This window comes from Falco naumanni, chromosome 5, assembly GCF_017639655.2.
Source record: "Falco naumanni isolate bFalNau1 chromosome 5, bFalNau1.pat, whole genome shotgun sequence".
Lineage (NCBI taxonomy): Eukaryota > Metazoa > Chordata > Aves > Falconiformes > Falconidae > Falco > Falco naumanni.
In genome coordinates, this window is record NC_054058.1 from 25,748,427 (window position 1) to 25,776,023 (window position 27,597).

The 27,597-nt window shown below is 45.7% G+C and overlaps 1 protein-coding gene and 1 long non-coding RNA gene across 7 annotated transcripts in view; one reads left to right on the top strand and one right to left on the bottom strand.

Moving 5' to 3' along the window:
- The window catches only part of DENND5B (DENN domain containing 5B), a 118,950-nt gene extending 100,824 nt beyond the window's left edge, over positions 1-18,126 (bottom strand). For all 5 annotated transcript variants that reach the window (XM_040595267.1, XM_040595265.1, XM_040595266.1 and 2 more), the window contains exon 1: positions 17,974-18,126. In XM_040595267.1, coding sequence (XP_040451201.1) covers positions 17,974-18,085 — 112 coding nt within the window. In that variant the 5' untranslated portion in view covers positions 18,086-18,126. The remainder of the gene's footprint in view (positions 1-17,973) is intronic.
- A 248-nt stretch (positions 18,127-18,374) lies between these two features.
- On the top strand, positions 18,375-27,388 carry LOC121089580. Of its 2 annotated transcripts, XR_005828264.1 has the most exons (4): positions 18,375-21,438; positions 24,486-24,539; positions 24,899-24,986; positions 25,443-27,388. It is a non-coding gene; the product is annotated as an uncharacterized LOC121089580 (long non-coding RNA). The 2 variants fall into 2 exon arrangements; XR_005828263.1 differs by having other exon boundaries at positions 18,375-24,539.
- The last annotated feature ends 209 nt before the right edge of the window (positions 27,389-27,597 follow it).

Below are 27,597 nucleotides of genomic sequence, written 5' to 3' on the forward strand. Positions count from 1 at the left end.
GAATATTTTCTCCCCCCTCCCCTTCTTTTTTTTTTTTTCCCCAAAGGTGTAGAAGATTACAAAGACCACACAAAAAGAGAAGATACACAGGATCATATCGCTACCACTAAAGCAAGTTTGACAGTTCCAAGGAGCAGTATATACATATGTTGCCAAAAGCGTGGAGACCACAAAATAGACCCTAAAGAGCATACTGGCTTCTTAAACTCAACACTCATTTAAAATATAGTGATAACACAACCACCTAGAAGTACTTGATGCATCATCAGTGGCTACTGCGTCCCTTGATGAAAATGTTTCTTAAACAAAACCCTTTCAAATTTAATCTGCTCCTCTTAAGCTAACGAAGAGACTTCCGTGAAGCTTGTTGTGTCACCCTGTATTTTAGTGGAAGACAGGCACAAGATTCTCAGCTTTGGTAATTTAAAAGTTAACTGCATGAAAATATTGGGCGTCCTCAAGTATATTTCCAAAGGTCCCATCTGGGTGTTAGGACTCAACACCACGGCACTGTTACACCTAAAAAAAGGCATGAAGTTTTTCTGTTGCCTGAAAGGAATTGGAGGCAGCTGGATGGGCTCATTCCTGAGGCATATACTTGATAGCTAAACCACCACGTCTCCAAAGAAAATCACCAGCATCAACTATCCTAAGATGGCTAGATTACATGGCAGGACCTGACAAGCCCTTTCTTGGCAAAATATTTAAACTCTACAAAATGGCCAGGTAGAGTACCTAGGAGCCTGTATCAGCAGAAGCAGCCTGTGATGACTGCCTACCATGTGTCAGCTCCGATCCCGTGAGAGCTGGGTACACTCTCTTTTAAGTTAACCCCATTGACCAGGAATGCTGCTTCTCTGGACCTCAGGTTTTACCTGGAGTGTTTTCCAGGCTTGTTGTGCCACCCCTTGGACCTTGAAGACCTCAGCTCCTCAGAAGCAAGACAGGGACTTCTGCTCAGCAGAGGTGCTCCACACCAGCTGCAGAACCACCTCTGACAAAAATATTCCTGATGTGTTCAAGGATGGGATCCCCAAGAAATCTGGCTGCTGTCTTCACCTCTCAAGATGAAGCCTGAAGAGTCCCACACTTAAGGAATAAACGCGGAGGCTGGGAAGAGGTGGAAGAACTGAACTAGGAAGCCACACCACTGGCAGATTCCACAGGCAGTCAGGGGCTGCTCTGCAGGAGCCAGGAACAGACTTCAGAGGAACATCTGGCAGAGGAGCAGGATACTACATCCTGCAGCAGAACGCTTGGTAGAGAACCAGGCCACCACATCAAAGGCAGTCATTTTATTAGTTTAATTCCCTAAAAAAAAAAATCTTCCTCTCTTCACAGCTGCCTGTACAGAAGGACATCCCTCCTTGCTCAGGCAGTGCTGGCTCTGGTGCAGAGCGGTGAGGAAAGCCAGGGCAGGGCGTCGGAGCCGCTGTGCTGCTCGCCAGCCGCTGGCTGTGTTCCCACCTGCCCAGCAGCAGGCAGGGCTGGCAGCCCCCTCTCCCCAGCCAGTCCCCGGCACCGTGGCACTCACCAGGGCCAGGAGCCAGTCTGGAGAAAAGGTTAAATCCAGGAACGGCCAAAACAGAGCACTCGGGCAATGAGAGCAAGAGCCCCCCTGCTGCTTCCCAGTGGTCTGCCAGTGGCTGGCAACTGGCAGAAATAAAGAAAAAGCGTTGGTGGGAAACGCTGGTTTGCAGGAGGGCGCTGAGATGCCCAGGACGGCTCCGGAGGCAGGCCCTTCTGGCACAGGACATGGGCTGTTGTCTTTGGGGGTGGGTGGAAGGTGCCAGTTCCTTTTGGCTGTTGCCACAGTCTTAATGTGACATTCATCGGCAGCGTATTAACTCACTTGCCACAACGAGGGGAGCATTGCACTTCCAGCCCCATATTGTGATGCACGTGTGTAGCTGCACAGCTACGGCAGCCACAACAGTCGCTCCCCTTAATAAAAAAGAAAAATGCACCGTAAGGGTGCTGGGAAGGACTGGATCAACCCCTGCCATATTGCATCAGGAGAGCAACTGGCTAAATAAATAGGCAGGACAGGACTGTGAGCCAGGATCTCTTTATCAGTGCTGGCAGTCCTGTTTGTCTCCAGCTGGAAAGAAGAAAACTGCAGAGGCTTTACTCATTATTTCTGCTAAGTCCTGCAGCAGGATCTTTTCCTGCCCTCCAGACCTGGATTGCGCAGCCCTGTGCTACCTCCAGTAGTTATACATAGAAACAATCCATTAACAGACAGGTTAGCACATGGCACATAAATAGATCGTGCTTGTCAGCAAGTCTAAGCCCTACAGGTCGGCTGGCCATTCTATTTAAGAGACTCCACCGTGGAATCACTGCAGGAAAATAGGACTTTCCAGTCTAGATTACAGGGGCACAGTATGATCAACTATTTCTTCTGCTGTTTTTAAGAGAGCACAAGACAAAACTTCAGCACAAGTGAAAAAACGAAATGAAGGCTGAACATTATTTCTTCTCCAATCCTGCTTATTTTCTTATGTATCAGAATAAATGCAAACAACCTGAATGCAGCCAGACGTTGTATTTCAGACAGGCTGATGTAGACACTGGAGGAAAGAATAGAAAACACTTGGGGTGTAAGTACATGTATTCTAAAGAACAAGTATTTTAGAAGACATCAGCCCACCACTAGAGGTATTTGGATGTGGAGCTTGCCCGAGAGAGGGCAAAAGGGGAGTCCTGCTATTAATAATCTGTACTTAAGTTTTGAAATTAAAAGCTCAAATACAAAGGCTCAGCAGTTCTCAAGAAAAAAACACCCAACTTTTTCAGCATGCAAGTTGCATCCTTTCTCCACAAAAACTTGCTTTTAGAAACAGATGGCAGCCTGCAAGACCTACAAATCCTTTGTCTGGAGTGGCAAACTAGGCCCTATTGCCCATCAAAGTCAACTGTCACATTGTGAAGCACTGACCCTAACAAATCCATTATGTTTCTTTCTACCACAATGCTAAACCAGACAAAATGAGTCAGACTTAATAGGAAAGGGTGAGGGATTTAAAACCCCTTTCCCCCCCAGTCCCCACAGAGATAATGATGGGGGGAGAGTCTGCATTGACCCCTCACTTACAAGCCCTGCAAAGGCTGCCGTTAAGGCTGCCCCTTTGGGCTGGGAGGATGGATTTGGGTCTGAAGCATTTATGCGGCACTGTGCAATGGCTTTGAAATCAGCACACCATGTCAGTCAAACTACCCACACAGTCAAGAGCACATATCCCAAGCAGGAAAGAAAGGCCCTTATGCTAACTGAATAATTAGGTCTGATACACTTTGTAGTTTCTCAGCCCTCCCTTCCCAGCTCTGCCAAAGTGCTGTGCAGGTACACAGCACGGAGAGGGGAAAGCTCTTCACAAGTAGCTGCAGGGAAGAGAATATAATGTGTTTTCTCCTGTCAGCTGAATCCAGGCGATGGAAAGAGAAATGTGAAGAAATTAGGAGCTCATACCAAAGACCTGCTGCCTTCAGTCAAGAGAGAAAACAACAGAGAAGCCTGCTGAGGTGGTGATGGACAGGGCAGCGGTGTGGAAAGGATGGAAAAGCCTTTTCCCTGCTATGAGTATTTGGTGCATCTTGACACACAAAAGGAAATACCCATCACTAGTTCTGTCAGCAGACACCTCCCAGCAAGGAATACTTTTGTCAAAGAGACAATCTCTCTCAGTAACAGTGGGTCCAGTTTATGAACTAACCAACCGCTTTCATCTTGCATATTTAAAAATGAGATAAACAAAGAAAGTCAGTGCCCTCAGAGCAACAGATTGGTTGGCTTCTTCACGCTCACAGAAATGGCCTCCCATCCCCCTTCACCAGTTTTTAGCATAAAACGATCTCTCAAGGACATGGCAACAATGACGCTGAAATTCAAAGGGTTGAGATCAAACGCATGAAGCTGACGCTCATTACGGCTAAATTATGTCACCTATCTGAAGGCTCAAGCTTATTATTTAAGACAATACAATAGTCATTAATCACAGCCATTGTGTATCGCTCGAAAGGCATCTAAAAAGCTAAAGAATACAACAGAGATTTATTACACTACACTGACAGATTTAATTACATGGTTTTCTCCTCAGTATCGCACCACTTGTAGTTCACCACCTGTTTGCACCAGAGGACCTGAAATAAACACGCACCAGCCCTTGAGGCTGGGCATGAGAGAGGGGGCTTGTGCTGAGCTTATGCCATGACTATTGTAGCAGAAGACCAGTGGGCAAAGAGAATGGACTGTTTTGGGGGGAGCTGGCAGGCAAATCACTCGCATAGGGCTATTGTTTTTCTTCTGAAGTTTTAAACTTCCAGTTTCTTTTCATAGATATTTACGCGCAGAAAAAGTACACTGTTGAGTTCGTGCACAAGGAGAGACAACTCGCTGTCTTCTTCCTAAAGCTGCGGCACGGAGATTCATGCCCTCACCAACACAACAATGTATTTAAGCAGTATGTCTGTCTGCTGGCAGCATTCTGAGTTTGCATTTTCTTCTATAAATATTTAAAGTAGAAGAACTGTTCATGTTACCCACTTCGCCCGAAGTGTTTTGACAGCCATGTTCACCACATGACAATGATGCTCTATTTAACACTGCAGCTGCAGACAGAAGGATTTGGTTTCAGTTTTATACAATGTTGTGAAACCAATGACCTCCCACAAAATAAACCAGGTAATACATTTTTAAGGAGAATTTAAACGCATTAGCAAAACAATTATCAGTAAGCCACTGCAACAAAGGAAAACAGAAATGTAAGTCGTGAATGCAAGAGTTTGCTTAAATTTAGCTGCAATCCCTTTTTTATTGAACAGATTCAGAAAGAGAAAGTAAAAGATGATCAACCCTACAAAAGCTAAGTAGCCTCTTGAAATGGTTTCTCTGAAGGACAGAATAATTTCCAAACTTTCTGGACCGCAAATTATCGTCAGCCCTCAGAGACTTTTACACACTTTTACCAACCAGTTAATTGAATCCACTCAAAAGAAGATGATGGCTCAGCGGACCGCTTGGCCAGCCCTGGGGGAGGTTTGGCCCCAGCCTCTCTCTAATGTACTAAGGCTCAGCATAGTCTAGCAGCGACTAATCAAGAGTCAGTCCGTCACATCTGAAGATCACATTTTTTAAGTAGAGAAAGTCCAGGGAAACAAGAAGGCTTAAATAACCCAGCTGGTCAAACCCACACACAACAGCTCTGCTACTGTTAGTGATGTGAAGACGCATTTTAAAATGTTCACTTTAACATGGAATCACTTAAGCACTGCTTGGAAAAAAGTATGTATAGGTAACGTAAGAAAGAGAAACAGAGTCAGCAATGTTTATTCTTCCTGATTTCTGCCCCTGCCCTCCAAGTGTAGTCTCAGTTGCCCAGGGGCTCATAAATGCACTCGTCTATGACAAGCTTGCTGAAAGCATGGAGCGATGTCACTTTGGTATGAGCAGATTAATCAAGCGTGGATTGCCAGCCTCCCACTGTACTGCAAGGCAACGCCATCTCCTTCTAGGTTTCAGTGCACAAATTCAGCTGAATATTGCCATTTTCCTCCAAGACAACTCATAAATAGAGTGATTAGCCATCCCTTACAGTGCCTTTTACTGGAGTTACTCAAAATTTAATGCACTTAACGGAGTTTTATGACTCTTTATGCATCATTAGCACTTTAACACATCAGAATATAGTTCTTGGTTCTTAACAATATTATCAGAAAGGTCAGAATAGCCTTTCAAAACAATAAAGCATGAGGATGAGCCAGTTCAGTTTTAAGTGTGAGAAGAAGGAAGATTAAGAAGGAAAAAGAAAGTTGAGAACCCCCTTCCCCAGCATATTCTGCTGCTGTACCTCTCATTCAGTGCATTTGGGGGTGGGGGCAGAGCTTTTCCATAGGCTCATCTCTTGGATGCAACAGCACCAACACAGCCGAGATCCTACATCCTTTCATTGAGTTGGAGGAAGGACCTGGACCCAGCAAACAACCATCCTTGCATTGCTATTTATTGCCAAATGTGGCTTTGCTCCCACCACCTGTTATCACATTGTAAGAGCTGTAGCAGAATTGCTCTCCTAACACAGTTCACTTGAGCCTGAGAAGGAAAGATTACGAAAGGTGGCATTAACACAGCTGTATGGTTTCACAGGTATGGGTGAAGAGCACTAGGATTTACGCAATAGGACACCAGGAGAGAAACCACGGTCCTCTCATCTGTAGCTCCTTTTGCTCGCACAGGCCTGTTAGCTCTGATCTTCCCTTCTTTCCCCCCAGCACCATGAGTTACCCCTTCATTCCCCGACCCAGCAGATGGGCAGGAGGCAATGCACGCTCCGCTAGGATCCCAGCATTGTGCCCAGTTAGCCTGCCCTGATACCTATGTGGAGGGGCCTCTCGTGCTTTATAAAATGCTGTTGCTTTTCCCATAGCCTTTGTAATATTGGAAGGTTAATTAGGATCTCTGCTCTAGCTGCAGGGACTTCACACCAAAAAAATCCCCCTCTTTTCAATTTCACCTCTGGCAAAATTAAATTGACCTATGGGCTCAGAAGTTGGTAGGTAAGGATACAGATTGGTTTTGGGACTTAGTTTTTTGACTTTTTTGAAAAAAAAAGGGAAACAGGTCTAGTGTGATCATGTTACCAATCACACAAGCTGAATTTTGAGTGGGTAACGCTACACTATTAACAACACAGATGGTCTCTCGCTAAGTGCCAGCTTCCCTTTTGAGCTATTCAGCACACCAAGAGCAATGCTGGGACACAGTCACAAGTCATTGCCACCAAGTGCTGACAAAATATTAACCACTAACTGAAACCCAAGACAGATTTTGAATGGCAAATAGTTTTCAGACCTTCACCACTCTTAAATATGACATATCTTGGACACTCCACTGCGATAGTTGCTCTGAGCGATTCATCCTCAGCTCTGGCCAGACCTAAATCCGCGCCTTTTCTCCCCAGCTCCTGAACGAACGCCTGTTCCAGTGCTAGCACAGACCTGCAGGCGAGGAGCGTGAATACATCCAGGCCCCAAGACAAGATGTTTTCTCATTCTTATTCCCGCCAAAAGCACAAGAGCTGAACTAATCGGGGCCCCGAGCCCCTGGGTCACAGCCAGGGCACCCGCGCCGGGGACCTCAGCTCTTTCTCACCTGCTGACAGGGACAAAGCAGGGCTGAGGGGTCCGAGCTCATTAAGGCAGAGTTTTCATGGGAAGTTCAGCCCACATTAAGCTAGAGGGGGGGTTTAGTTGTTTTTCTTAACAGTGTGTTAGACTGAGCAATTTTCAACCGGGCTCTTTCTTTCCCCTCCCAACTCACCACCCTGTGGGCAGCTCCAGGAAGAAAGAAAACAAAGACACAGGCAGAGAAACGACATAAGTTATTAACCAGAACTGCTATTGCGGAAGTTAACATCTCCCATCACCATTCCCCTTTCGCTAAGTATGACAGCAGGCCACAGCTACAGCTGCCTCACCCGATGCAGATGTTCATATTTATACAGAGAAAAAATGATTACCTAATAGCATTCCTTACACCAGGATTCTTTAGCACTTAGTCATTCCTTGATTTGAGACAGAAACACTAGACTACACATCCCTGCTTGAATTAAGAGTCGAACAACATCTGCCATCACACTTGCTGAAGCCAGAAAGAGTCAACACATTTGCAAATGCTAGTAAGACAAACCTATCTTGAATAGCATCATCTTGGGAAAAGGCTCAACCCCTAATTCATCTGTGCTGAATAATTGCTACCCCGACTTCCAGAAAAAAATATTCTCCCTTAATAGATTCATAACAATAGTCATTACAGACAAAGGTTGACAGCCAGAAAAGGGGTGCGTTAGAGACACCTGGTGTCATTCTTCCTGGCCTTGACATTCTTGAAGTGTTTACAAGGCAAAACGTACAGCAGAATACACCCTTCAAAAAAGCTCTGTGACAGAGCATACATCCACCATCAGCCATCCTACAAAGCACCCGGCAGTTTTTAAGCCTTGAGAGTCATGACCAGCCATTTAATCTTTATATGATCACACAAAATTTTAGGGGTTTGGGTGTTTCTGATGTTTTGTTTGGATTTTTGTTGTTGTTGTTGGGGGAAGGGGAGGGGGGGCTGTGTTTTAAATAAAATGTGAGAATTATGCCCCAAATACTCAGTGCTGTGTATTTTTAAATTGTTATACTGGAAGAATAAACAAAGTGAGAAAGCACAACATCTACATTACAAAAAGTCCCATTCCAGAAACTGTGCAACAGTCCCTCATCTCTCCCACACCAGCCAGCATCACAGCTGAAGGTCTATGTTAACAAAGCTGTTGTTTCATTTTAAAGTATAAAATTGTTCTTAAGTTTAAATTCATGTCAGTGTCTTGTGCAGCATAAAACAAACAAGAATACCAAGTGGGAATACTGATGGAAAAACATTATTGTGTGAGTAACCAACTAATCAGCAAATCTTCCCCTCCCTCAACAAAGAGAAGCCAAATATTTACTCAATTGTATATTACATTCTTCGCTCAAATACTTCATAGTTTGAATTTTAAAAAAATAGATGTTGATTATCTTTCATGAGACCAGAGGGCTCAGCAGAAGGTATTTATTTACACCATCGGACTGGATTCATCTCAGCAGCAACCTGGAGAAAAATCAGAAGAGGTGGGCTTCTAAATCAGGGATTTGGACCCTCCAGACAGTCTCCAGGCCAGCAAGAACCTGGGCTCCAGAACCCATCAGACACCTAAAGTCAGCATAAGCAATACCTATTTGGACCATCACGGCAGCATCCTCTCCCAGCAGGCTCCAGCTGCATCCTGAATGTCAGCCAGTCCAAAGCAGACTGCTTGGCCTGTTTGATCAATATTTCATTGATAAATTACCAGTTAAGTGAGCACTTGGTTTCATCGTTTCATTACAAAATGTTCAGCCCTCTTTTTTCAAGCACAGAAGTCTCAAAACACCTTACACCTGGGCAGCCCTGTGTCAGGAGCATTCATGGTGACACTTGTTTTTCCCTTGTAACTATAGCTACTGCTAACAGGTAACACTGCATTTCATCACATGCCAATCAGTTTCTACGTGAAAATAGCTATGCATGGAAATGAGCATAGGTTTATATAGATGCTAAGGGGGAAAATGCAAATTTATACAAATAATTTCAGTCATCCATGAAAAGCAGCAGCCACTGCATACCCATGACAGTTGAGCTTTGCTTTTTTTTTTTTAATCCTGTCATTGTTTACACAGAATGGTGTTTCAGATTAAGCCCCCTTACCCTTCCACATGTTAGTCTTTAACATGACAAGAGAATACCAAGAAGGGGACGGACAGAGGATTCTTCCAGCTTTCATGCTGTGCAACCTATCACTCACACAGCTTCAAAACACTATTTGACTCCATTTGATGTAAAGCTTGGGGGTTTTGATAAAAATTGCTACTACGTCCCAGAATTATTATTGTAGTTTGGTGAATAATATGACTGTGAAGCAAAGCCAAGCTCATGCTCCAAGGCAGAGGGGAAGCTCACTCTTCAAGACCAACATTTAAACATTTACTCTGAACACAAACCAGGAACTGCTGACATTTCTGTATGAAATTGTGAAGGCTGTTCTCCAGTGAGAGAACAAGTTTTCTTTAAAGATCCACCAAAACCATAACCCTCTCACAATACTCTATCTACTAACAGTTAATTTTTATACTATCACTTGAAGCAGGTCACTGAGATCTAGCAAAGTCCTTCAAACCAGCTCTACAGAGTATGTATTGGCAATGGAACACTCTTTCCATTTCACTCTTTAAGCATCTGCTTGGTTGTTTTGTTGTTATTTTTCCAAATTTGGGTTGGTAGCTAGAGGAAGGAGGAAGAAAAAGAATCTCATACCTTAAGCGAGCATGGTTTCACGTTTCCAGCCAGGCACCTTCATCAAGCCTAGGACACCTAATGAGAAAGCTCTCAGCTAAGACGTAGTGATCAGACAGCTGAGTAAAACTATCTTTGACTCCAAGCAAGAAGCATAAATTGAGTTGTTTATATTTTCATACTGGTAATGTAACAGAAGCATCTTCCAGCCATGCCAGTACCTGACACCTCAGCAGTCTGTCACACATTAGTCATCTCCCCAGTATGTGTCTTTTATTGTGATGACCCATCAGTGTTCCTTCCCTAATTACTTCTGAAATTATCAATATGGCTAATGTGACCAAAATACCACAGTGAAGGCCTACTGTTTCCTGACCAAATCTGTTTTCCCTCAAAAACTTTTCCTACCATATATTTTTTTCCTATTTTCTGTTCAAGAGGTAGATAATGAAAGAAAGGAAAAAAAAAAGGTATTTACGCTCAAAAACTTTTTGTGGATCCATATATTTTGACTGCTACATACACACAAGAGATGGCTGAAGAAGTTACTTGTAATCTTCTTCCCGTGTAGTCCTACATGATCTCAAACAGCACCAGCCAAACACCATGGTATTAACTGGATCAAAGTGCACATGCTGTTTTGTGTTTTTTCTTTTTCCTTCATTCACATTTCTCGTCGACTCCAACCCTCATTGCAACAGATCAGCAACTGCAGCGGGGAGCAGCGTGCCAACACGTATCCAGTGTCAGCCCATGCAGAGGCTTTGCAGACTGTGTGTTTGCCAGCATGTTTCAGGGACAAGCTGGCATTAAGGACAACTTGATTAGTCCATGACAAGCAGGTGAAAGGCGGCCGGCAAGAGAGCCCTGACACCCTTGTCCTGCTAGTTTGCATGCATCTCAGCCTCTCCTGAAGCAGCTCATTCTGGAGGTATTCCTACGGCAAGCTCCACACTGGCATAGGAGAGCTGTGGGCAGGGTGTCAGGGTGCTGGCACAGCTCCTGCAGCCCTGGGAAATCACTCTGGCGAGGACAGAAAGGCTTCATGGGCAAACAGCTGAGCAGAGAAATCAATATTACAGTCACACACTGCCCTGAGCAATTCTGACATATTTATGGTTTCTGCTCTCCCATTTTTAGAGGAGCAGGTATTGCCTTCCCCGAGATGCTGCCATCCTCCAGCAGCCATAAGGACCATCGTGGAGACAGACATCACCACGGGAGCCTCTCTGCTGGCAACAGGCACCTTCACCTTCAACGTAGGCTCAAAAACACCATCTCTCCTCACGCTCCCTACAAACATATAGCCACGATGGCTTGATCTGGCACTGCCATGCTCTTCTGGATATGTGCACTTTTGCCTTTCAGTGCTCTTCACCCAAGGCTGTGGTGCTGGGGACCCCAGCTCTCCCCAGCTACCACACCACTAAGCTGCCAGGATGGGGCCAGTGGTGACTTCAAGCTGATGTGTAGGAACAAGATTAGGGTTGCATTTAGGTCGTTCTTAGAAAGGACAGAAGCTCAGCCGTTCTGCCTGCCAACACTTTGATTACTACTGCAGTTTACACTATGTGAAGGAAAAAAGCTACCGACTGCAATATTAACAGGCCAGTTATTAGGATTTTCAATGAAAAAAACCCTCATGTACATAGTCACACGTTCTTCTGTGCCACTGCAACAGCCACTGGCAACAAAACAGCCTCCAAGAGTGCAAGAGGGTTTAGTCTTTCTAACTGGAAATTAAAATGGCAGCTTATCTGGCAAAAAAAAGTACAATAAATTCTCTTTGATTTAGCATTAGTGAGTCAGTGTTATTGATAGGAATAATGATGTTTTTCCAGCCCAATCAATATCTTGTTTTCAAAGGAATACAGTGTAACAAAAAAAAAAAAACTTAGATGAAGGCAAATGTATAACAGAATAGTCGCACCAGGGCTGGGGGAGCATTTAAATCCAGTGTCTCTCTGGCATATATGAAGATAAAGAATGAAAACACTATTATTAAATCATAAAAATATGTCACAGCCATTAGCAATTCCACAAATGGTCTGTTATCCAAGTGAGCAAGAGTTACTCCTTATTAAAGGTTATCGTAACTGGAGATGATACCCGTCAATAATATTGACAATTCTTTATAAAAAGCACTGTATCCTTTGCTGCAGAAATCCTCCTACAGGAGCAAAGCCTTTAATGTATAATTCAGAAATCTTTAAAAAAAAAAAATCAAATCTGTGTGGTGTTACAGTGGAATTCTGTTTTTCCCTAGTAGCAAAAAAAAAAAACCAAAAACCCACCCATGTTTTAAACCACTACAGCAACTATCCATGCCACCATCTTTAAAGATTTGGACAGCAGAAACATTATTTCTATTTCAGCATGGAGTCAAGTCAGTCAATCCACAAAAGCAGGGATTATCTCCATACTCACTTTAACTAGAAGGCACCACTTTAGTTGTGCAGACTAAAATCAAAATATTTGTTTTCACATGAACAAAATACTAACCCAGCTCAGACTTTTATCAAACAGGTTTCCTAAATGTACACCTGGTGTTTCCTTGTTCGTTATGACAATTTACAAAACCCAACAGTTACTTCAATAAGCCAACTACTCCATCCAATCCCTTATCCATGAGACTTGCTCATTCCAGCCATGGAGTCAGAAGATTTAGCGCTGCATATGAGCATTGCTTCTTAAGCAGACAAGAGAAATGCTCGAGTCCCATCCCTCCCACAATCCCTATCATGATCAGAAATCCTAAGCAATCTACTACAATGGCTTCTGAGGAGCAAGTTAAACTTTGTTAAGTTGCACATAAACCATGTTCTCCTCTATTTGTACCACTCTCATCCACATCCAGCTTACTTAACCTGGACAATCCCTCCAAGAATGCTTTGTGCAACTCTGGACTGCACTTACAAATGAAAAGCAGAACTCCTGTAGCCCGCTCTTCATTTGTAGCGACTCAGTAAGTCATGAATAGGAACTGCAACTGTTTAGATATTCCTCGGTCAAGGGAAATTTCTCAGCCTATTTCCAGTAAACTAGGAAAAAACCCAATTACTTATTTTCAGCAAAGCCACAAACAGAAGAAGTTGCACTGCTGTAGTAATGGCACCGAGTTTTCTGGCACTGCAGGGTGACTTGGCACGCAGGAAGCGCAATGGAGAGCAGTGCAGGCTGCAGGGAGGCTCTGCAAGGCATGAGCATGCAGGTGCCAAGCACACACAAGGACAAAAAAGTCTTTTATCTTCCTAAAAATAAAAGCCTACTAGATAAGAAGCACAGTTAGCCAGACTGCAACATGCCCCGTTCAGTTTTCAATGTTGTGAACTGAAGTAGCATTTAATTGAGGGGAGAATTAATTACCATTAACTGGGTATTTGTAGGGAAACAGCATGAGGTAGAAGTAGTGTCTATTTTCCCCCGGACACTCAAAATTTCCAGTAAGCATGACCAGTGAGCACTCTCAGCTTTGCTGGTCATAAAAAGAAAAAATTAAGACTTTCTATCTTAGAAGTGATGCAGGCTTTCTACAGCTCTGAACCAGGACAATGTGTTAGTGGATCTTTACATTGTGGCCAAAACTAGACATTGCAAAATATGTTGCTAGACAAGATGCAATAACTACATCATCTCCTCACTATAAGCATAGTCTGGAAGTAACATTTTACAGTTTATATGTGGAAAAAAGCTATAAAACTTTTCATTTCACACAGCAAGAAGGCTACCGCAACTCCACCAATATTCACGTTCCGAGATGCAGAAGGCATCATCCAACACGGTCCTTCAGGCCCTGGTTCCCGTGCTGGCGTACCGCATCCTCTCTCCCTCCGGACCGCTCTGGCAACAGCATCCTCAGTAGAGCACAGACCAGTCCTTCCACTTGGGAACAAACCACTCATCCCTAATTCTCTCTCTACTTTCCTCCAGAGCACTAAATTACTTCCCCAATAGAAGATATTTAATTTTCCTTTTAATCGAATCATATGTATTCTGGATTTTTTATAAACCGTAGTTTGCAACACTCCATAACAAGATACTACAAAATTTAACGTGCTTTCAAAGCGAAATCTAAAAGCCAGGAAAATCTCATGCCTTGCACATACACTTATAAAGTTCATACAGTATGACAAAATATGTAATAGAAACAATTTAATGAAGAATAGGGTCTTTTTGTTTAAGGCAATGTTACATATTTACTATAACGAGTTCATTTAAGCACATGCAATTCCAAAGCCGATAGTCTCAAAATGGCTTTACCTGAAAGAAGTAGGCAAGAAGATAAAAGTGAACTGAAATGTATTTTCCATCAGCCCTGAACATGAAAGAATAGCTCCCTTCATCCTGTGTTAGCGAAGTTCAACAGGGCACAGAAAGTAATACCGAAATTTTCATGCTTTTTAAGATATTTCACATCAAACACTCTGCTTTTCTTTTCTGACCTCTCCAACCATTAAGTACCAAGAAATCTTTAGATAGTTTCCTTTCCTCCTTCAAGTCCCCAGGAAGATTTTTTTTTTCTTCCATCCTTGACTGAGAGTTTTGTGGTAGTGCCTCAGGTGTTTTGACAACATTATAATCCATACACTACTTTGCTGTGTGCCTGGATATGCTACCAAATAGAGCAAAAGGTAAATAGCTTTTTACTTTTCAAAATCAATTCACTTAAAAACCAAAATTAATCCATTTGAAGAACCAGCTGTGGAGTAATTGCGATTTACAAAAAAAAGGAAAATCTGTACCAGAAAACAGCATACAGGCAAAAAAAAAAAATCTAAGCAAAATGAACCATTTGCATGATGGAAAATTCTCATCCACCAAATTGATTTTAAGCACTGCGCATCCACAGGAACAAGAACTTCAAGCAAGTCACTCTTCCCTAAAAGCATGTCAAGGCCTTATACAACAGTAAAACCTTGATTTTATTTAATTTTGTGAATAGACCTAACAACTGTAAATGAGAATTAAAAAGGTAGTTCTTCACTCTGCCTCCAAGAGCATCATAGAAACATTTCACTTCGTGCCTAATGCAGTTGATGAGGGCTTTTTGGTGTGGTTTTCTTTCTTTCCCCCTCTCCCGCCAACCTGCAGAGGGTTCACATGAAAAGAGATTCTGGGCTTCAGCCACCAGGCAAGGAAAGCCTTCACGTGGAGGTGGGTCCCAGACTGTCCCCAGCAAAGGGAGGGTGCAGGTCGGGGAGCTCCAGGTGACGACAGAGCTGACTCACTGGCAGCTACTGTGCACTCTGCCCATACCCCGGTGATGTGAGTCTGTGCCTCAGCTGATCACCAGCACGTCCACCTGGAAAATGAAAATCCCCAGAGGATTTTGTAACTTCTGCTTCTCTGTTCACATGAGAGGCCTCAGGGCAGCAGAAAAGCTCCTCATCTCATCTCCTCTTGTGCTCCTCTGCTTGGCCCTAGCACAGCTCCATTCAGTCCAACCTGGCTTGAGCAAGGTGCTTTGTGTATGCTAGCTCCTAAGGGATTCACTGGTTTGGAGATAAGCAGGTTCTTGATTACTTTTTTGCTAAATGGGGGATGATCTGTGTAGCAGCTTAAGTAACAGCAACTTCTCATTGATGCTGTAACTTACCTCAGTAACTTCTTTAAGCACGATAGCAAGATGGAAAGCTCTCACAGCTGCGTAATTCAATACTGAAAGAATAGCATAATTTCTTTCTACAAAATGTTGTAACAGCATTTTTAGAAAGAAATAGTCTTCATTTGTGGGTTTTCTGTGATACAATAGACTTTCTGTTCCCTCAAGCATCTTTCTCCTCACCTATTCTGGTAATGAATTCAATCCTAGTAGCTTGGTTTATTGAAACCTGTAACAGATTTCTGGATGGAATCTCACTAATGCCTGCCTATGGTGGCATAAATACTCCCCAAGCTTTAACAGAAACATTTTCTCAGCTATATCTAAAGCCGGAGATAATTTTTCCATGCCTGCATTATATTTGTGGCTCACAGCACTCCCTGTTCCTCCCTAATATTTCCAAGTGCTGAGCTCCCAGCTGATAACAGAAAGCTCTTGTCACAGGTCCCTAAAAATATAACATTGCTCAGCGGCAATGTAAGTCCCATCACATTTCTGTTACTCCATTTCTTCCCCTATCATATCCCAACCCTCCTAGGTATTAAGAATGCCTCCCAAATTGGCATTACCAAAAATTTTTGTATGCTCAAACATACTGCTGGACCTTGCGTACTTTAAATCAGTTGCAGACATTTCTAGTTGTTATTTCCTATTGGGGGTGGGGGGAAATGGAAGAAAGAAGCCCCACGTGTGCTTTAAAAACAACTACTTGTGGTAATTTCTCTTTGAAATTACTCACGGTTGCATTATATTTTACAAATGGGCATATCCCAGGTGTGCAAAATGTCTCTCTAACTGAAAAATGAAGAGGGAGACCTCCTTTAGCTTTGAAATCTGCCTAGTGTTGCATGGAGCAGTTCAGCTAAACCTACTGAACGACTGCAAGCAATGAGCCCTGTAGCTGAGCCACCACGCTGCACGAGCCCACCGCGCTCAGGCTGTCCCTTGGGCAGCACTCCCCAGGAACACGCCTCCGCATCTCACTGGGAAACGGAGCAGAAATCAGCAAAAGACAAGCTGGAAAGTCTGGGTACTCATCAGGGAAGGCACAGCCTGCCAGCCAACACTGCTTTAAGAATAGTTTCTTTCAGATAAAAGACTTAAGAGATGACTCGAAGTTCAGGTAGCTGAAACCCCAGTAGGTCATACTGTGCAAATCAAACCCTGTACGCCATCAGCTGGGAGATGGCTTATGAGACAGGAGTTTTTCACTAAAAGCAGCAAAACTGAAAACACACAATTGCATTCACTAGTACACGTGAAAAAGCAAAGAGAGGTTAAAGAACATTCGGTGAATGCTTCAGCTTTGAGACCCCAGGGCTACCTCCAGTGTGTGCTCACTGCAAAGAGAAAGGATTTAGGTCCCCCACGTTAAGATAAAGGTCCTTGGAACACCAGGTGGTGTATCCACCCCTTTTACAGGTGACAAAAATATGAACTTCAACCAGGGTACATTGGTCAGTGACATCAAGCCTCTCTCTTACACAATCAGAAAGCAAGGTGCCTCCCGATGCAACAGCGTCGGAGCCCTCACCAGGATCCCCCCCCCCAGGATCCCCCCCCAGGCAGAGGTGCACACCCTGGCAGCTGCCCTTAACTTCACTCCCATAGGGTTCATTCGCCCGCAGCGTGAATGCATAGGAACAGGCAAACAAACGCACTTAAGTGCTTTCAGACTCCTAAAATGTTTAGTTTCCACGCAATTAAGCCCCGTTACGAAGCTTACAGTGATCCAATTCTGTATGTAAAAACCTGACTTACACGGTTCCTTTTACAGAAACACAAGTAACAATCAGGTAGAAATACTGCCTGCTGCCCACATAATGAGCTCACACCCAGTCACGAACCCTACAAAAATAAACATTTTAGAAAATTATTTAGACCCCATAGTAGCATTTTTTTTTTCTCTGATTCTGTAGCGTTTCGGGGGGCGGAAGGGGAAGGAAGGATGCAGGACGGCTATTTCTGAATAGACGTAATATGTGAATAAAGCAGCATAATTAAGGATGCTGTTCCATTGATTAATTCAGTTTTTCTCAGACATGCTCCCCCCTTCCACTGCAAGCAGGGAAGGAAACGCATCTGCCCCGACAGAAAGCGAGCTGGGTCACCCGGCCCCCTCCCATCCCCTGTCCCTCGGCACCCACCGGCCGCGGGCGGGGGCGGCCTTTCCCCTCCCACCGTTAGGGACCGGAGCCGGCGGCACCGGCCGGGGGGGGGGGGGGGGGGGCAGGGGGCGCATCCCGGTGGACAAACGCCCCCCGCCGCCGGGCGGGCGCTGCCCCCCGCGGGATGCTCCGGCGGGTGCATTCCCCTTCCAAATCGCTCCCTCCCTACAGTTTCTGCCGGCTCAGCGACCCCCTCCTCCCCGCGCCCCTCCTCGGGGGGGGGGGCAGACATTTTGAAGCGGCGGATCCCGAACGCCCGCCGGGCCGCGGGCGAGCCGCAGCGGTGCGGACGCGGGTGCGGGTGAGGCCTCCGCGCCGCTCCCGGTGCCGCCGGCGCCGCTCACCTGCCAGCTCGTCGGGCTCCAGCCCGCTCTCCGCGTCGATGCCGCACAGCACGAAGTAGTGGGCGAAGCGGCAGGGGGCCGCGCCGGGCCCGGGGGCGCCGCTCCCGCTCATCCCGCCGGCGGCGGCTCCCTGCGGCAGCGGCTCTGCGCGGCGGCGGGGGCGCGCCCGCGAGCCGGTCACGGCGCGCCGCCCCCCCATCCCCGGCGGGGGCGCGCAGGCCGCGGCGGGCGGGCGGGCACCGAGCGGCGGCTGAGGCGGGCGGGCAGCGCGCGGCCCCGCTGTCAGCTGAGCAGGGCGGGGGGCGGGGGGCGGAGCCTCGCTGCCGGCCCGCCCCCGCGGGGCATTTAAACCCCCGGCGGCGGCAGCGTCTCCCCCCCATGGGTGGGACGGTCCCGGGCGCTATCGCCGCTTGGGGGGTGCAGGAGGGCCCCGGGCGGCTTTCCCACACGCCGCTTCCGTGGTCCTCGGGGATGTGCGATAAAGCTCCCGCCTCCCGCGGTGTGAGTGCGGGGGGCGCTTTTTTTAAATATAAAAGGAGGCGGCGGGTGCCGCTTCCCACCACGGACGCTGCCGTCCCGCTGGCGGGGGGCGCCGCAGCCGCAGGGGCCGAGCCGCTCGCAGCCGGCCCGGGGAAGCAGCTCCTTCTCCCCCCGGTCCCAGCGGCGGAACGGCGGCCGAACCGCCCGGCGGGGGAGGGGCGGGGGCTGGTGTCCGCTGCCCGTCCTGCGCCGTGGCTGATGTTCATCGTACACGTTAACTTCTCGGGCGGAGAAGGATTTCTTTGCTACGTGCACTCTGTTTCAAACCAAAAATCGAAACTGTCGCTTCGTTCCCAGTGTGTTTAAGATTTACTGGCCGTTCCGTCGCGCCCACGAGGAAATCCGTATTATTTTATCCCCGTTGCTAAAACCCCTCCCGCTATTATTACCCGATGCCAAAGTACTGGCGGATCCGTTCGGGAGTGGCACCTACTTTTGAAGGGACAGAGATAATTGTTTTGAAGTTCTGAGACTTTCTTCTCCAGACTGATGAGATCCCTGCTTACGTTAGATTATTCTGCCACTTGTATATTTTAGGGACGTTGTTTTATTTGCGAGATTCATGTGCACTTTCATCCTTCTGTATTTACCTGTTTACCAGTCTGGGTCCATGCAGCCAGTCATCATTACAATCTCGTCCTTTGCTTACTGTGGACTCCTATGGCCTCTTTCACTTACCTCTCAGCAGCGTGAGCCATATTTTTTCCTTTTTTCCTTCTATGATTTATATTCAACAAGTGCCTTTGATAAAGAAATGCCTGCAAGGGACCTGATACTTCATCCAGCGTGGGTTATTTTATGGAGGTATGTGGAGTAACTGTTCCTTCCTACCTGGAGGCAACCTAGATCAGCATATCTCTCTTCTTCCCTTTGAATTAACGATTTTTATGCCCTTTTACTTCTCAGCTTCCTGTAGTGCTCTACTGGAAGCAGACAAGAGCTAAACCAATTTCCTCACTTCCTAATAACCCCAATACAAAAAAAAAAAAAAAAAAAAAAAAAGTCCTCTATCACAACCACAGATTCTGGTGGTTGCAGCACTTGGTATAACAAGCTGAACCTTACTAGATACACATGAGAATTTGCCAGACCAGTTATATCCTCGACTTTGCACTGAGAGGTTATTTTATTTAGTTTGGTTTGTTTATTAACTTCTATGTATTTGCTTATTCAGCTTTAGGTCAGATGATAAGAGTTTGACAAGTCGGTCTCTGATTCTCATTCGAAACTATCGCTCTTACTGTGGAGAAGTACCATCTCCTTCACTTTTGGAGGTCCAATGGCATGGGTGTCTCCAGGCAGTCCAAGACAGGTTTCACCAGCCTCTCTAAAAGCTGGATGGGTTAGGACTGCTTCTAAGATTAACCAAAAATTGAATATAAATGGTCCTTACCTTTTTTATCTTGGGTAGCTAGTGGTTCTAGATTGCTTTGATTTAGCTGTCTTCTTTACAAGACAGTATTTTTTGCTTGAATGAAGTTTCAGTGCATAGACGCTTCAATCTCAATAAAATCAATAATACATATAGTGTTAAACAAGGGGATAAAGCACAATATATGGGATTGCAGGTCTAAAACCTAGTAAACTCACTCCTCTTCCTAGACCAGCTGAGAGGTTGAGCTCCCGCTCCTGCAAATACAGCTCCCACAGACTTGTTTGGAGTCTCATGGGGATGGTGATTTCTTCATCTAAGATGTCTGATCTTCTGGGAACAAATGGCATCCCAACAAGGACACTCAGCTCTTTTGCAGTGCCAGACCTGGCTGTGCTGAGTGTGTCTGGGCTCTGGTAAGTCGTGTTATGTCCCCAGGCCTGGATTCTCATCTAAGCCCCTCCATCTAAGTAGTTCCAGTCTTTCCTTCCAAGCTGGTCTGGCTTTAGACACTACATGCTTCCTTTGGGTAGCTCTTCTTCACTCATGTTTTTTTTTCCTCCCTCCTGGCTTTCATCCCAAGGAATCAGCACCTTTTAGGAGATTTCAACAGTGAAAGTAGACTTGAAAGTAAGGTCACTAGACATCATCAATTACAATCAAAAATTTCAGAGCTCAGCTGTGGGGTTTCACTTACATCAAGACTCTTTTCTTCCCACCCAGTAGCAATACTTCCTTCTGCTCCAGGAGGTAAACTGGATACCCATTTACAGCTTATTTTTCACTTGTCTTCTTTCACTCTTCAGCTACATTCATATCAGCTCAAAAAAGGATAGGAATGCAACCGAGTCCGTTGCAAGCTGCCTTCTCCTTTTATCTGGGTATAAACAACTGCTCCTAGGAAAAAGCGGCAGAGGCCTTTGCCTGGAGCAAGCCTGCACAGTAGAGCAGAGTTGGCCGAGCTGCGCTGGCTTGCAGCATCCAGGAGCACTTTGTGCCCACCCCATGCTCTGTTGCGCCATGAACTCTTCCCACATCAGGTGTGTGAGCAGATACAGAGTGCAATGGCAGCTCTCTGTATCACATGCCATCACCCAGTGAATTCTATCTTATGTACAACACAGGAAAGCACTGAGGTTTTCCCTCATTGTCCATAATTACCTTTTCCCCATGCTGGGATTTTTTTTTTGCACTGCTTTTTTTCCAGGATCCAGGAATTTTTGTTCTCTCTTCACCATCCAAACCCACCCTGCAATGGTCCCCAGTGCCTCTCTAGAAGTGCTGCCCTGCTTTAGAGACAGACTAAACACTTCTGCTCTACTTTAAACATTGATTGCTTAAATTTCACAGCAGTCACAGGCAGGTTCACAAAGGGGCTGTGGAGCTTCTTGCAAGAGTGAGACGATAGTGAAGACAAGGTCCCAAAGCATCGTGAACTGCTGCACATACTTACTAATCAGCCAAATGCCATGGAAAAGCATTTGTACAGCCGAGGAAGAGGCAGTGACTGACTGATAGGATCATGCCATGAGACACATCTGGGATTATCAGAGGTAACTGGGTGGGATGATGAGTATTTTTTCCTTTCACCAACAAAGAGTGTTAAAGCTCCACAAGGGCCATAGATGGGCTGGATGTCCCCTTTTCCAAGCATATGAAAAGTAATCCTGAGGAAATAAGGCTTGTCCCTGGCACAGCAGAGCACAAAGCAGTATCCGTGCACTAGGAGCTTCTTATGTGTTCCTCCAAGGAACAGGGATAAGGTAGGACTGAGAATTTCAGGCTGGTATGAGCACAAAAACTTACTGGCATAGACCAGATCTACCTGGGACCTTTCAGTATGATCTGTTCTCCTGCGCCAGCAGCTTTGTCCCATCACCAGCTGGATTGCCAGTGATACAACACAGCAAGGGAATTTTTTTGGTTTGGCAGATTTGTTCTTCTTCCTTAGGTACTTGTGTTTTCAGTTGCAGTGAATATTTCTCTCCATATCATGTTGGTGCAGCTTTCCCTCTCCTTAACCTCTCAGTGAGTCTTTGTCTCTCCTAACCTGTTAGTTTAAACTGGGTCAAGTGTTAACATGCGTGTCAGTCTCCCCTGCCCTTAGGATCTGCCATAAAAGATCAGACTACAGGCCCGTCAAACTCTTTGTCCTACTTCTGCAAGAAGCCAGTGCCTGATGCTTCAAAGAGGTGGGAAAATCCTGCTATTTAAAGGTTACATCTCTTCTCCTTGCTGTGACACTGTTGCTTCACTTTTTTGTGAATTTGGCGAATTGGAAATCATGCTGCTGGTGATGGATTGCTCAACTCCTTCACACAGCTACATTCCCTGTAGAAGACCTTTCATGAGCTGCCAAGCCAGATTGATTTTCCATTGAAAGCCTCTCCTGTTTTACTGTAATATCTATAGGGTCATGAGATCCTGTAGGATGGAAGAAAGGGAAAACAACAAAGATTCAATATGAATGTTTGTAGTGCACACATTTTTCTACTTTTGGCTGACTTTCAGTTTAGCAGTTCACAGTGCTGTGAGCCACTTCACGAGAAGCTAAGTGTGAATAGTCAGATGAAAGAAATGGGATAAGGATGGAATAAGGGGGGAGTCTAAGATCAAAATTTAAGTCATTTTGGCACAAAGTGGAGAAGAACATACAGTGGAAGTGGGAAGAAAAACAACAGCAGAAGATTTTATAGCATGGTCCATAAACAAAGTGGCTTTTATTCTCTGAGCTTATACAAGACTACTTAAAGCACTGCAAAAAGCATTGGCTGCCTTGGGGTTTAAAACCAAATAAACCAGATCAGTAGCCATAAGGCATAAAGCAAAGAACATTTCCTCCAGTGCAATTTGTCGTTGCTTAGAAAGCAGATACTGCAGGCACATATTCTAATATTAAATCAAATTATAATACCATTAAAGCAAGTAGCTCATCTTCTGTACTGGCCTCATATCTATAAAGATTAGGCTTGAATAAAAGCACACGACTTTGCTCTGTCACATTGTGTAATTATTATTCATATGGCAGAATTATAGATAACAAAGTGAAAGATGACTACTTTTCCTGCATCTCTGCCATAGGATCTCTAAAGCTTCAACAATTTAAAATTTAAAGATTTAAAATCTCTAATTCCCTATTGTAGCTCATTGCATTTTATGCATTTAATGTACATCCATCATATGCATGCCCTTGCATTGCAGGCACATATAGACACATTCCACTCTTATCTGCTTTTAGAGAGGCTCCTTAAGGGAGAGGTTTCACGAGGCAATTGAAATGATTTAATAGTTAATTACACCTTCTTCCCACCTCCCTCCCAGGACTGGCCCTATGTTCCTGCTGCTTCCATCACACAAAAACTGTAGCCTTGTCTGCCTGCTTGGTGAGTGCATCCAGCTCGCCATCAGAAAGCAGATCCTAAAACACAGGCGAGGATGGAACCACATTGCCCGTCTTCATTCCCATGATTGTCGTGCTGCACACCAGGCTGCACAGCACACAGCTCAGCCCTTTGCTGAGGAGGCACCTCTTCTTCAGGGTTGGCCTCATCACCTGTGTTTCAAACCTCCCCCCATCTTGAATCAGCCTTCTCAGGGGTTCAGATCTCAGAGGGGTAAATGGCAGTGGCATTCCAAGCAGATAGGGCATGTGGACTTTGAACACTGCCTCAGAAACAACTCTCCGGCAAGTCCTGCAGTTGCCATGCCCGCTTTCTGGAGGTTTGTGTCCTTTGACACCCTGCCCTTTCCTCTCCATGCGTTCAGCAGCACAGAAAGGCAAAAATCTGTGGAGATTCCTGCCATTTTACTCCACTTCTGCCTGTGATTTTATACTGAGCTTGCAAGATGCACCTCCTCCTGCCAAGCAACTGATTAAGTGAGGGTGCCCTGCCCCCCCTCCCCAGGTCAGGAGAAGGATCATATGCAACCATTGCCTTTTGTATGATTCAGTGCCAAGACCCTGAGGTCAAAGACCATATTTTGCTCAGAGTGAGGTATGCCTTCTGCTCTTTGGATGTAGGAGACAGACAGACTCCTCCAGCCACTGAGATAAAACCTAATCAGCAAAGTACACTGCTTGGATAAATCACCAGCATGTCACACACTAATGGAGGTGTTGTGCTGGGACCATCAAGCTCAAGCACCCACAAAGAGATTTCCATCCATCTCTGACAGCATCACTCACTCACTGCACGACCTTGATTGCTCATAGCCTGACTTGCAGGAGAACCAGACTCCTGGGTCAGTGCACCCCCTGTGCTTCAACTGCCCTCAGGAAAAGAAAGCAAGTACTGCTTTGCCTCTGCTGAAACATCTGCCAGGCACAAAGCTGTATTGTTCCCAAAGCTGGCCCCAATGGCATGGCACTGGGAGGCAGATGCACCTCTATGCAGGCGGCAGCCCTGACTGACGCTGAGTCTTTCCAGCCCACGCGTCCCAAGGCCATTGTCTGCAGACAGATGCCTTTCACACCAGGCCTGAGATGAGGCAGGTATTTGGTGTGGACAGCAAACCTCTGTTCTTCATTTTGAAATCATTTGTGCTCTCTGCTGAGGGTGTTTGTTTTCCTGCCTCTAAACTCCAGCTTCTCTGTTTTCAGTGCTCCTGGACCCCAGTACCCTATGGTCTGTCCGCTAAGGAAACACCCAAGGAGGTAAAAGAGCCTTGTAACATAATATACCTGCTCATGTAAAGCATGAGGAAAAGGCGGTGGCCTTTTAAAAAAAAAACCAAAACACTAGAGTTTCATAGGTACATGTTGTGCCAAGGAAAAAAGCAAGAGGAGATCCTGGTGAGCTGCTTGGACCACATGCCCACACCAATGTTGTCTGTAGCGGCAGGGGCTCGGGCACAGCTGTGCCAGTGGTCTGTGCTCCCAGTTAGCTGATCTCTGATGCTGGGAAATCTTCCAGAGAAGATGCACTCAAGCTCTCACATTTACCTAAGTAACAACATTGTGTTCAGAACTAGTCACAAATACTGTTTTCCTTTATTTTGATTTCCAAAAATCAGGCAGTCCCGTGTCTGCTGATACCAGTGGGACCACGAACCAATCCTACGTTTTCACATGCACTAGACAAAATGTGTCTGTGAACAGCAGGTAAGCTCTTTGTCAAAATGCCTTTGGGCTCTGTACAAATGTAATTAGAGTCTGATTTCAACTTCCCTGATTTCAATTTCCCAACTTCCCTTTGAAGCCTTATTCACTAAGAAGTGCCAGACACCCTGTATCTACATTACAATGCATCCCAGCACACTTGAAAGCCCAAGGGCATGCTAAAGAAATCCAAATCCACAGAATCCATAGCCAATACACAACACGAGATCAAGGACAGATGAAAAATGTTTCCTGCAATGAATATGCATTGTGAATTGTTTTGTCATTTTGCAAGGACTGCTGCTTTCCTGAGTGCTCAGTTACAATACAGTTTCATATAATTGCAGCAATGTTACATTATGGATCTAAAAGCAGTTCTTGCTAATCAAGGCGCTAAAGGGTCTGTTTCAATTTCCCTACTAGTGTTTTTAACAGAATTCTAAACATTTATGTCCACAGGTTCAGCAATATTTCTCTGCCACTGAAAACAGCACATGGCCTTAGAGTACTTACTGCTCAGGAGACTTACTGCTGACAAAAGCTAGATTGTAGCTTTTCTGCATTGGCTTGCTGTGCTCATGCTTTACTGGGAATCAGCTCTGAGCTCACATTGAACAGGACAGAGATCAAAGTGAATTGCTCCTCCTCAAGGATCACGTTCCTTAGTGACTTTCTTGCAAACCAATAGTCACAATTTATTTAAGCCTGAATCCAGGCTGAGCAATTTCAGCCGTTCCCATCAAGCACATCCTTTGGGGGCAAGAGCATTTGACGCTGTCTGATGTGGCAAAGGGCTAGCTCAGCATGTCCCTCCAGGCTGAAATGCAACTGTTACTGGGAAATTCCAGTAAAAAGTGTTTCCCAGGCTAAACCAGAGCCATTGGCCTCCTGGTGCTCAGTACTACTAGGCAGTAGTGAAGGCAAAAAGCAACAGCCAGCGAGCAGTCTTTGGTGCCAGGCACTGTCGGTGTGTCCGGCTACTCCACCTCTGGTGTCAGCCCACGGGTGGTCACCAAGATCAGGCCCAGTGAGGGGAACCAGGCTGGGACCACAGCCCCTGGATGGCTGTGGGGAAGGGGATGGATTGGTGGGGCCCACGGATGGGCAGGGCAGGGTTGTGTGGAGCTGGAGACCAGCCCTGCCGTGAGCGACATTGCTGAGTCCCAGGGATGCTGAAATAGTCCTGGGCTGTAGGGAGGAGCAGTGCCAGGGGGTGGGCAGGACAAGACCCATTAGCACCCTCAAGGCCCTGATACCCAGCACGTACAGCTGAGATGTGCTGGTTTCAGTCGTGGAAGTGCTTACATGCGTCTTGGAAGATGACAGAGCCTGTCTGCTCTGTTGTCCTTGGGTCATGTATTCAGGTGAGGATTAGCCTGCCTGCAGATGCTCCTGCCCTGGCTCCCCCTGTGCCAGCTCACAGTGCTGCAGCTAAAGAGCTGTGCTGCAGGGTCACAGTGACACTGCTGCTTCCACTCAAGCTGGATGCAGCTGCTTGCACGAAGCCTGACACTTCAGCTGATAAAACCTGAAATGTGAGATCACGCAGCATGAGGTTGGGGGTTTCTCAGCAGCTCCACGTGCAACCTGCCCAGCCCTGCTGGTAACGGGTCCAGCTGGAAGCAAGCCCACTCTCAACGATCCATTTGGGTGTCACTGCACCGTGTCCTCTGCTGTGGTGAAGGAAATTGAAGTGCATTGCCTATGTACCAAGCTTGGAGAAGGTTGAAATGCACAAAGACATAATATATAGGCTACTGTCAGTTTCAGTTGTTCTGTAAGCAAACCCCATATAATCATTCAGGTTGGAGGAAGCATATTGTGTCAGGTCTTGGCAAACAGCTTCCTCTAGAGAGTAAGCACCACCTGTCTGTCCTGTCTGTCTCAGATGTCTATTATTTCTTCTGTTCCCAAGTCCCTGGAAGAGTCCAAATATTTGGTAAACCACCATGTAGAAGGCAAAAGAAAGAATTCAGCTGGTGCCAAGCTCTGAGCACCAGCAGGAAACTAAGAAATTTGGATTACAAAAATCAACCAGCTGCTGCGGACCAATGCAGCTCCTTGAAAACTTGATTTGCTTACATAATCCCTGGCACCAATGGCTGTTAGCATGATCCTTAAAGTCAGATGACCAAACATACTGTGGCTTCAGCCTGTGCTCTGGAGCAAGCTGGAGCAATTGTTCTCCCTGGAGAAAAGAGAAGGACTTAGTCACAGGTTTAAACACCGTAGTGAATCCAGCTTACCTGGCAACAGAGAGCTAAGCCTGGGAAGCATCGCTTGCATTAGGGCCTCAACCAGCAGTCACGTCCACATGCTCCAGACGGCATTGGCTTAGCTCTATTGTTTGACATGGTTTCTGCTTGTCTGCAAAAGGCTACTGTTTAATAAATATACAGAAGTAACGTGACTTGTATATTGTCCTTAGTACATCACGTGTGGAAGGAATGTGGGACAAAGCCATGCAGGGAAAGCTGACAGGGTGGATATTCCTGTCATAGGAAGTCAGGAGGGACTAGATAACATCTTCAGTTCATTCAGGAAAACTCAGGCAGCTACAGGTTGTCTAGAGACCAGACTAGAGGGGTTTGTAGTGCCTAAGCAGCCCCTTTCC